Below are 12,094 nucleotides of genomic sequence, written 5' to 3' on the forward strand. Positions count from 1 at the left end.
GCAGCATACTGATTGGTTTCTGCGGTCTGAGTCATTTGTCTTTTACACGCTCTGTGAATGTCTGACAATGGATTGTTTCAGAGCTTGGTAGAGAAGACCCTGTAGGGGAGAATGTTGAGCCTAGTGCTTAGGCTCAGGAGGTATCAGGACTGAGCCCAAGTCCCATAAGCAGGACTCGTGAGAGCTGCCTGCCCACCATTATGGAAACTTCACTCATGTTTCTGGGTCCCCACATTGCCTTTCTCTTGGCTGCCCCGCGGGGATACATCCCAGCAACAGCCTGGGACACACACTTGTCAAGTCAAAGGAATTTCTGGATCCCTGAGGGGTGGAGAAACAGTCAAGATTCCATATTTCAGTGAAGGACTAGGGTGAGCAATATACCCTAAAGTGGGGTGAAAAGAACTGAACCTCGGTGTTACATATGATCAAGAGTATCAATTTCTAAGAACCTCATTCTGCTTGGGCAAACAGGTAAAATTAAGATTCAGGTAATTACAGGATAATTCTTAGAGCTGTAACTGCAATGAGGAAAGACATACCACCCTGCCTTTACAAGCTGTATGTGTGTGTGTGTGTGTGTGTGTGTGTGTGTGTGTGTGTGTGTGTGTGTGTTGTTGTCCTGGGGCTTGAACTCAGGGCCTGAGTGCTGCACGTGAGCTTTTATGCTCAAGGCTAGCACACTACTTGAGGCACAGCTCCACTTCGGCTTTTTTGGTAGTTAATTGGAGATAAGAGTCTGGCTTCAAACTATGATCCTCAGATCTCAGCCCCCTAGGTAGCTAGGTGTGAGCAACTTGTGATTGCCTTCACAAGCTCGTTTCCCCCCTTTCTTTAAATTAGTATAAATTGTTTATACATTGTGATATTTACATACAATAGGATACAGAGAAGAGGACCAGATTTACAAATGACTGGCACACATCCAAGCACAATGGCTAACAAAAAGATGTACTGTAAGGGGGCATACCTACTTTACGTACACTCTCTTCTCTATTTCACTGTCCTAAAACAGATAGTAGTACCATTATTACAGGTCACAGTCAAAGTCTGATTCTTGTTGAACCCCTGAGCTAGGGGAGACGTTCTGTAAATTTAATCAAGGTGCTAGTGGGAGGGGAAATGCCTGGAGTGGGGTAGCTCTCACACAATTATTATATAGTCTTGTGGATTTGTATACTGGGGCTGAAAACATTCTGAGTCTGAACCAAGTCTGACTGACTTCCTTTACTTTTTTAAGAAACTGAAGAAGAATGGAGTGCCAAGATGAGGGATGATTTCTATAAACTAAAAGGACCTGCAGATTGTTTTCACCTACTTTACCCAACACTCATTTCTCTTTAAATCAGCAACAATGACAACAACAAAATTACAAACAATTTGTGTATGCAATAGGCCACTTCTTTCCAATTGAGTTTGGATTTGGTAATTTGATTTTGTTTTAGTACTTGTCTAACTCTCTCTTAGTTACTATGATCAAAATAGACATGCTTACAGATTGATGATAGATGCAGTTAATAAAACTGTAAGCGCATTGAGTTAAGAAAATCTTAGAAAAACAGGAGAACATCTGATGTCTAGCATCTCAACAGATTTATTCTAGCCTGTAAGGATCTAGTTGAACTCTCAAATCTGCCCAAATTTCCAAGTAATTTGTGGGCCAACAGAGTAAAAAGTTATTCCCAGATGATTTACTCCCTCAGCATGTTCCTGACTTGCTACAACATGCTCTTTTCTCAGCACATATACACGAACACACAAGTGTCTCCAACATGGACACAGGTTTATAAAGGAAATACTGGTTTAAGAATGGTTCATATTAATTCTGGATTGATTTCCTGGCTCCATGCTAATTTCCACTGCCTGTTTAGGGCCATGACAAGGCAGAGGAAGATAAGCTTAACCTCTAGAATCAGAATGAGCTGGCTCTGCTATACTCTTGAGTTCTTGAGAAAGTTACATTACCTACAAACTTGTCTTTTCCTCTTGCCTAGGATGGAAATAAAATGAACATCACTGCTATTCTTCTTTGCTTTCTAGAGTGTTTTAAAACTAGCCTTCTAATTCCTGAACAACTAATGGTTGTAGCTGCTGCCATGGCCAGGGATAATATGACCTTATTTCAGAACACCATTCTTTTTATGTCCCTTTCTTAGATACACACCCAAGTGCCCAACGAATACACAGTAATGACCAGGAGGGGATTCCTGAGATTTTGACCGGTTTCAGAAGCATCATGAATATTACAGCAAATGTGTGTCCTTCTACACTCTTCCTCTCTCATCTCCTCCACTTCTTCCCTTCCTTTTTGCCACCCTTTCCTGTTGTCTTTTTCTTTTTCTCACTTGTCTTGAGACAGAGAGAATTCTATCCTTATCAACACACACACACACACAAACACACACACACACACACACACACACACACACACACACACACACACACACACACACACACAGCTCCTAATATTCCTGACCATGTTTAGAAGCAGGCTTGAAGAACAGGTGACTTTGAGAAAGTGATTAACTCTGGAAGATTTAGCACTTATGTATGACACAGAACCTTTATAAAAAGAATTTGGGAAGTAGCTAGGGTTTTTTGGTCTTTCTGTCATTTCTGCCAAAGAGCTCAAGCCACCATTTTGTAAGTGGAGGCTAGGGTCCTCCTCAGACATTGAACCTTGATTTTGGATCTCTAAGCCTCTGTAACTGTGAGAATAAATTTCTGTCATTTATCAATTGCCAGTCTCAGTTTCTTTGGGCTAGCTGGCTGTCCTAGAATCTCTAGGACTACAGTGTGAGTGTTCTTTACTCAAGTGGGAGTGGCTCAGGATCTAATGCATTCACATGTGCATCCATTTCAAACTGTAATGGTTTTATCAATTTTTCCAATTACCAAGTTCTAAAATAAACAATGGTTCATTCCTACAAACATCAAAAAGATTAAATTCCTTGACTTTTATTAGAGAAGTGGTAAAATATCTGAAGGTGCAGAATCACACACAAGAATTAATTAAAGGCACCCAAATCCTGCCGTTACTTACATACCCACGATTGCCATCTCAAGTTATTTCCCTCAATCAGTCGACTCTGTACCCACACTTTCATAAACAAACAATCTATAGGAATAGCTCTGCAAATAGCATGTTAAGGCCTACATTTTGCTTGTTACTCTGGGATGTGAATGTCCACAGGACAACATTCAAAACAGGCAATGCAAGACAGTAAGAGTAAGGTGTTACCAGCAATATCTAATCGAGTTATCAACAAGTACATTATGTATGCTCAAAAAGTTTGGAAGGCAGACATTGAAATAGGTTAACTGTAGAACATATATGCAAGAGTTGGCTGCTTCTGTGGGAACACACAGGGTAGTAAAAAGTAATAAAGTATGCTATTGGATAAAGGATGACTGATCCTCATAATCTGTTTTCATGAAGCAAATCTGATTCCTGTTGACCTTTAAAGTCAGAGAATTCAGTAAGCAGAGATGAGGTAATGGGATTGGGACCGCTATTTTCAAATCTAAAGCTTCTTGTCCAGCTGCGACACGCCAGGTAATGTTGACAAACATGCTGCCTTCTACTCTTTAAAAATAGTAGCCTTTGTGTCCTATATTGAGGGCACTTCCTAGGATTAACTTGAATAGCCTTTGCTATTCAAGCACACAGATTGGCCTGTTTCTCTGCATGTGAGAGAAGTCAAGAAAGGGACATAAGGTGCTACTGTCAGCCTATCACTAAATAAGAAACTTAGTCATATTATAAGTTAGATTGTACAATACAAATTTCAGAGGTTCGCTTTGAAGAGAACACATTATATAGATGGAATCTCTGTCTCCCTGTCTCTCGTTTCTAGGTCTCTCTCTCTCTGTGTGCTGCAGATTGAACTCGGGGACTTGTGCACGATAAACACAGACCTAAATGGAGCTATATTTCCAGTTGTAGTGTAAAGATTTCTATGCTTTAAGAAAAGACATAAATCCATATGAATTTTGATAAGGGCTGTTATCAAAGAATAAATAGTGTCCAAAATATTTAGAGGAAGTATCATGTTTAAAAATCTCAAGATTTCTTAAGAAACTTAAGAGACACTTTTTAAGAGTATCAAGGATATGTAAGAGGACGTGGCACATTCAGTATCAGAGCAAAACTGATCTTTCCTATGTGAGTTTTTCTTCTTCTATGTATTTACTTTGTAATTAAATTCACTAACCCTTCAGAGACTAGGTTAACTTTTGGAGTGTATCTGGGCCACTCTGGTGCCTTCTAAAGTCTAATTGACCTTACAAAGAATTTCTAAAACCTTTAAAAGACACAATTCTTGCCAATGAAGAAAGTATAGATAAGTGAAAGAAATAAAAAGCACTCCCAATTCCACTTTAGTCATCACAATAAGAGACACCTGTACTGTAAAGAAGAGGGATGAAAGAGAAGCTAAAATAACAGGCCAAAGTGCTCCGAAGTTCACTGTGGGGGGTCAGGTGATATCAGACTATGTATGGTACTATATCATGGTGGTCTCTTTAAAAATGCATGCCGAGAGCTGATGGCAGTGGGTCATGCCTAAAATCATAGTTACTCAGGAGGCTATGATCTGAGAATTGAGATTTGAAGCTAGCCCAGGCAGAAAGTCTGTAAGACACTTATCTCCAATTAACCACCCCTCCCCACACCCCCCCCCCAAAAAAAAAAGAAAACCAGAAGTGGCACTGTGGCTCTAGTGGTAGGATGCTAGCCTTGAGTGAAAAAAGCTAAGGGACAGCACCCAGGCTGATTTAAAGCCCTAATACACACACACACACACACACACACACACACACACACACACACACACACACACATGCCTAGCCCATCAATATAATAGAAGTATGTTGTACAGGAATATCTTGTGACATTACCTCAATAAATGCAGAAAAACTATCCAGTAAATCTTAATATCCACAAATGATTAAAAACAAACCTCTCAGTAAGCTAATAAGAGATTTTCCTCAACTGACATCATAATGGTTAAATACTGAATGTATTCTTCACCTCATTGTTTCTACTCAGTTTTGTATTACATTCTTTAGGCATGACAGTAAGCAATGAAAGGAATAAGTAAAAGAGAGGAAAACTATGTTTATTCACAGTGATTTTTACCTTAGAAAAATCTATGGATGAACAAAACCATTAAAACTAATAAGTGGGGCTGATATTTAGCTCAGTGGAATAGCACTTGCCTAGCAAGTATGAACAACTGGGTTCGAAACTCAGCACTAAAAAAACCCCAAAAAACTAATAAGTGAACAAATACATTAAGGTCTTAAGGTATGAAGTTGTTATTTTAAATTCAAATGTATGTTGAGGGCTGGGGATATGGCCTAGTGGCAAGAGTGCGTGCCTCGTGTGCACAAAGCCCTAGGTTCGATTCCCCAGCACCACATACATACAAAATGGCCAGAAGGGGCACTGTGGCTCAAGTGGCAGAGTGCTAGCCTTGAGCAAAAAAGAAGCCAGGGAAAGTACTCAGGCTCTGAGTTCAAGCCCTAGGACTGGCAAATAAACAAACAAATAAATAAACAAACAAACAAATAAATAAATTAAAAATATATATGTTGAAATATGATAGAGATGAAAAAATTAAATATACCCTATAAAAATCAAATACACAGAAGTAAATTTGATAATAATTTCTATGGTGTAAAAAGTACAAAACATTAATGAAATCAAAGAAGGCCATAAATATAGGGAGATTTCATGTTCCTTGGATTTAAATGCTTAAAACTGTTACAAAGAAAACTGTTCTAAAGTTGATCTATAGAATCAATAGAATTCCCAATAAAAATTCCAGGTCTTATTTTTTTCATTTATTTGTGTTTTGACAGCTTGTCAACTTCCATCATAGTGTATCAACAGCCAAAATGTTCTTAAAGGAAAAAAATGTTGGAGGACTTTACCAAATTTCAAGATTTACTATACATAGTGTAATAGGAAGAACAGCTAGGTCAGTGGAAAGGAAGAGTCTAGAAGTAGACAATTACATAAAACAATCATATTTTGACAAAGGTATTGTGAATTCAAAGGAAAAGTCTTCAATAAAAAGTGTTGGAACAACTGGATATTCACATTGAAAAGAGTAGTAGGCCTTAACCCTCTCTTCTCTCTATGTATAGGATGACATTCTGATAATGTATAAATTGATATGGAAGCAAAAAAAACATAGTTTCTTTAAAAAGAAAAAGATAACCAGAAAATTGCACTCAGTTACAACTTTAAAAAATTCAAAGAAGAAAAACAGAGTGTGAGATTTTATTTATTTATTTATTTTGCCAGTACTGGCCCTTGGACTCAGGGCCTGAGCACTGTCCCTGGCTTCTTTTTGCTCAAGGCTAGCACTCTACCACTTGAGCCACAGCACCACTTCTGGCCGTTTTCTATATATGTGGTGCTGGGGAACCGAACACAGGGCTTCGTGTGTACAAGGCAAGCACCCTTGCCACTAGGCCATGTTACCAGCCCCGTGAGATTATATTTATTCAACATTTAATTGAACATATTCTATTTGTTACCAGGCAGTGTGACATATGCAAAGGATAAAATCAAGATTTAACCCAGTCCTGCCACTACATGAGACTATCAGGTATATGATAGATAGACCAGATGTAAAAAAATGAACAATCCCCTGACAGAGACATCAATAAGTTCAAAATCTAGCAAAGGAATGAGTCAGATAAACAACTGATTACAGTATGGTTAAAGTGATTCCAGCACCATATAAGTGATCTTACAGGTATATAAAAAGTGCTGTGAGCATCCCAAAAGGAAATAACTGTCACATTCTGCCTGAATAGCTGAAGCCAAGCTGGCAAAGAAGCTGATATTCTACCTGGGTAAGACAACAGCCAGAATGCCTCAAGCACTGCAAAGTGCTCACTATATATATATATATCTGGTTGGGATGCCAGCTGTGTATTCACTTTTATGCAAATAATTATTGTGAGGGGGCTGGGGATATGGCCTAGTGGCAGGAGTGCTTGCCCCGTATACATGAGGCCCTGGGTTCAATTCCCCAGCACCACATATATAGAAAATGGCCAGAAGTGGCGCTGTGACACAAGTGGCGGAGTGCTAGCCTTAAGCAAAAAGAAGCCAGGGACAGTGCTCAGGCCCTTAATCCAAGCCCCAGGACTGGCAAAAAAAAAAAAAAAAAAAAAAAATTATTGTGAGAACTGGGGAAAAAAAAATACCTATAAAGTCTACACTCACAGGTAAGAAACACAATTTATAGTAATCTTACTACAGTTCTCAAGTAGCTTTCTAGCAGCATAAATAACTGGCATTAATCATACTGACAACAAATGCTGTCTACTCTAAACTCGTGTCAGGGGCTGGGAATATAACCTAGTGGTAAAGTGTTCGCCTCAGATACTTGAAGGCCTGGGTTCGATTCCTTAGCACCACATGTATAGAAAAAGCCAGAAGTGTCGCTATGGCTCACGTGGCAGAGTGCAAAAAGAAGCCAGGGACAGTGCTCAGGCCCTGAGTTCAAGCCCCGGGACTGGCAACAAAACCAAAACCAAACAAACTGGTGTCAATCTCCAGAAAGGCTTTCCTCCCAAGACAACAACCCTAAATTTCTGAGGCTAAAAAGTATGAGATGAGATTTTTAAACTCATGGTGATTTGCTGGCTTTTGACCTGCCTTCATGATTGGAGCCCAATAAACATGATCATACATGTAGAATAAGTTGAAGTGGTATAAGAAAGTCAGAGTCCAGGACAGCTAAAATCTGGACTGTGCTGGTTTCAATAACCATTCAGAAGCATGGACATTTGCCTTACTAGCTGCCTGCTCAGTGCTTAGCTCATGGCAGTACTCACCTTCATCAGCAACAGACTCCACTAGGTGCCAACAAGTTTCTAGAATAGAGGACAGCAAGAAGAATTAAATCCATTTGAGAGAGACAGTCCAGTAAGCTAGGACTGAAATAGTGGAGGTTTCTCAAAATACATAGGCTCTTCCTGTAGTGATGCGAAAGCTTAGATCAGAACTTGTTTGCAAAGGTCAATTGGGTCTTTTGTGACATTCCAGGTCAACCAGAATTATTAAAAGAAGTGTGTGGCCACGATGCCAGAGACAAGGTGCCAATTTCTGCTGACCACATTGCTTTGTAGGTGCATGAGTTGACTGACCATTGACACAGAAGGATGTTTATATTATCTAAGAAGTTCAGCAAAACAGCTCTATAAGGAGAATGACACAGGGAGAGAATATGGGCTTGTACTATACCACAAATAGGATGTGGTAATGTTAGGAACGTTATTTAAGTCGCTACGCCTCAGGTCCCTTGCTTGTGAAGTGAATGATGCCCTGTGGGAGGCTGTGATAGTCACAGATAATGTGAATAAGTGGCAGGCACAGTGCACTGCAGAGCAGACACCTGGTAAATGATTGCGTTTGCAACAATAATTAACATAATACACTGCCATCAATGGTTTTGTAGGGGGATGGGGAACAAAGAGAAAATGTATGCTATGAATTGATTGTTTTTGTTGGACAGATGCCATGTCAAATGGCTTTTAGCCTATTATATAGGATGAAGTCCAGAGACAGAGAAAGAGAGATTGAAAGAGAGGGAAAGGAGGAGGGGGAGGGGAAGGAAAGAGGCAGGGGGGCAGGGAGGAGGGGAGGAAAAGGGCCTTGATTTAGAATTAGAATATAAAATAATATGTACTGAGTTGAGGACAAAGAAAAAGAGAAGGAAAGATGTATCTCTCCTACCCAAGAACAGACTAGACTGTAAGTGACTGGAAGGCTAAGGCTTCAATGTTTCATTTATGTTTTTATTTTTACCGTTTGTAATCATCATTGTGTACTCATTGTGTCAGCGTGTAATCCAATGGCTCCACCTAGCAGGCATCCAATCCATATTTACTTGGAGGCAAACCTGAACCAAGCACTGTACTTAACTTGCAGGTGTAGCTGGGAATAAACACAGGAAAAGGAAACCAACTGTCGTGGTGTGGGGACAAGTGTTAAGCCAAAGCTTGCACATACAGAAGTGCCCTTTACCCCAGCAAGTGAGTCACTACACAACTACACTGACACATCGTCACAGGTCCATTCACAAGAAGGACATGGATCACTGTCTGAACAAAGCAACAAACCCTAACAGAGGCTTCAAAACTTGACAGGAAAATAAGCTTGTTTGTTACCCTCTCCCCCCTATGAATCCTTCAGATGTATGAAATAATTGTACTGTCTCATTGTAAACTAGATATTTTACACACATTTGGAATGCTAAGGAAGGAACATTTCTAATACCAAACTTACCTCGACAAGCAAGTATGCACACCTACAGAAACACTATCTTTGGAAGAATATTTGTGAAGTCATCTCAATGATCACTGAGACCCTCCATGTTTCTTAAAACATGAACACAGGTCAACATTACCGAGAGAGTGAGCACCAGTGGTTTAGAGCTGTAATCCTAACTAACTACTCAAAAGGCTGAATTCTGGAGGATTGAGTTTGAGGGTAGCCTAAAAAGAAGCATTTTTAAGACTCCATCTCCAAAAATAACTACCAAAAGAAGATAGGAGCCATGGCTCAAGTGGTTAGACCACAAGCATAGTAAGCATGAGACTGTGAGTTCAGACCCCACTGTGTGTGTGTGCATGCATGGCTGTTTGTATCTGTGTATTTGCTATGGTGAGCCATGTATATTGCATTGGTGCAGTTATAATAGACATTCAGAATTGCATCTTGGAAGTGGCTTCAGGATGGGTTCTTCAATGTGATCTGAGTGGTGCCAAATCATTCCTTAAAGTTGATAGGGTATATTTCTTCAAAACAGTCAAAACTCAAGCATCAATCCTGATTTTTTTTTTAAGGTACCATATATTAGGAGCATGGTCTTTAGAGCTAGAAATTTGAAGTTGATTAACTCTTGTTGGGTGTCATCTTGGATACAAGGCTGTATAGTTCAGCTTTAATTTCCTAACCCATAAGGAAGTAACTAATATCTATCTCCTGGGCATGGTTGATAAATGATACAATGTATGAAAACTGTTATATCTTTAGCTGCTACTATTATGAAAAGGAAAATGGTTTCTATCAATTATTGATGTCTTTCAAATTGGTTCCAAAAGGACTTCCCAAACAGAAATTTAGCATTGTTACTGTCATTAGTCCCTGTCAAGATTTACAGTCTTTGTAGATGTATGCAATCTAGCTCAGACTCAGAAAATTACTTTTATAAGAATTGTGAGCAGACAAAAAACACAGAACCCATGAGTAAAGTTAGTCAGGGCATTTACTTATGTGAAGGTGGAGTGGACTGACTGGAATATACTGTATACATGTACTTCACAGTGAGATCCCTTTGTATAGCTAATTAAAAAATATATGCTACAGCAGTGATACTCACTAGACACTATGTTGGAAATGAACTGTACAACTTATGGGAGGGAGGGTTGGGAGGGAAAAAACAAGGGAAGAGGTGACACTGTTTTTTAAAAAAATGTACTCAGTACCTGACTTATGTAACTATACATAACAAAATAAAATTAAAATAAAATTAAATTTAAAAAAGAACTAATTTGGCTGGGAATATAATAGCCTAGTGGTAGAGTACTTGCCTAGCACGCTTTATGAAGCCCAGGGTTCTATTCTCAGCACCACATATACAGAAAAGGCTGGAAGTGGTGCTGTGACTCAAATGGTAGAGTGTTAGCTTTGAGCAAAAGGAAGTCAGGGACAGTGCTCAGACCCTGAGTTCAAGCCCCAGAACTGGACCAAAAAAAAAATCTACTTTGAAAGGATAAACTTCAACTAATTGCTGAATTTAATCTAGTTAAATATGTTTGTGCTTAGTAGGAATTCACTGTCATTTAAATGCCAAATAATTAATGTACATTACATTTCACAGTCTCACATGGTATAAGTCAAGGCAATAAAAAAGATATTTTATGAGAAAAAGAAATATATGCCTTGCTCCTGCCTTCAAGAAAGAAGAGAGGGGCTGGGAATATGGCCTAGTGGCAAGAGTGCTTGCCTCAAATATATGAAGCCCTGGGTTCGATTCCTCAGCACCACATACATAGAAAACAGCCAGAAGTGGCGCTGTGGCTCAACTAGCAGAGTGCTAGCCTTGAGCAAAAGCCAGGGACATGCTCAGGCCCTGAGTTCATGGCCCAGGACTGGCCAAAAAAAAAAGAAGAGAAAAAGCAAAACAGAAACAAAGTCCTCTCTCTCTCTCTCTCTCTCTCTCTCTCTCTCTCTCTCTCTCTCTCTCTCTCTCTCTCTCTCTCTCTGTTTCTCTCTGTGTGCGTGTGTGTCTTGAAGATTGAACTTTGGGCCTGGACTCTGTTCCCGAGCTGTTTTGCTCAAGTCTAGCACTGTACCACTTGATTCACAGCTCCACTTCCAGCTTTTTGTTTTGTTTTGTTTGTACTTAATTGGAAATAAAAGTCTCATGGAATTTCCTGCCTAGGCTGGCTTCAAACGGCAATTCGTAGATCTCAGCCTCCTGAGTAGCTAGGATTATAGGTGGGAGCCACTGGTGCCCAGCAATTATCTTTTCCCCCTTCCCCTTCTAAGCAGTTCTTTATAGTCACATTCTACATTCATCCATATATACAATGCTGCATATAGTATATATGTGATAAATATACTTACTTATCAGAGATTTTCAGTCTTTTGTTTTTTGCCTATTTCAATTAGAAACACCCCTCACATTTGCTATTTCTAGTATCAGGGTTCTGTTGGAGTGGGGAAACGTGAGCAGAGAAAGCAGAGATGGCTGGACAGTAACGGGGGTGATGGTGGCTACTGCCCAATATGGGAAGAATATCTTTTTTTCCCTCCTATTCCATTGTTCTTACCAATATTTTCTCCAGTTCTATTGTCCCCCCCCCCAATACTTTATCTAATATCAGGTATGATTCAAAAAGGAACAAACATTCAACTCTATCCTCTAGGAAGTGGATTTAAGTTTTAGGCTCACTTTCCTTTCTTCTCCAAGTCCTTTATGTACACTTGTTGTTTAGGTCAAATCCTAGCCCCAACCTGCCACAAGAACTAATGCCTGCCCCACACGAAACACTCAAAGGA

At 39.6% G+C, this 12,094-nt stretch overlaps 1 protein-coding gene across 1 annotated transcript in view; it reads right to left on the reverse strand.

The window, feature by feature from the left end:
- The window catches only part of Ston2 (stonin 2), a 116,281-nt gene that overhangs the window by 17,697 nt on the left and 86,490 nt on the right, over positions 1-12,094 (reverse strand). The window contains 1 exon segment of the mRNA XM_048362855.1: positions 7,861-7,899. Coding sequence (XP_048218812.1) covers positions 7,861-7,899 — 39 coding nt within the window.

The sequence above is a fragment of the Perognathus longimembris genome, chromosome 14 (assembly GCF_023159225.1).
Source record: "Perognathus longimembris pacificus isolate PPM17 chromosome 14, ASM2315922v1, whole genome shotgun sequence".
NCBI classification, from domain to species: domain Eukaryota; kingdom Metazoa; phylum Chordata; class Mammalia; order Rodentia; family Heteromyidae; genus Perognathus; species Perognathus longimembris.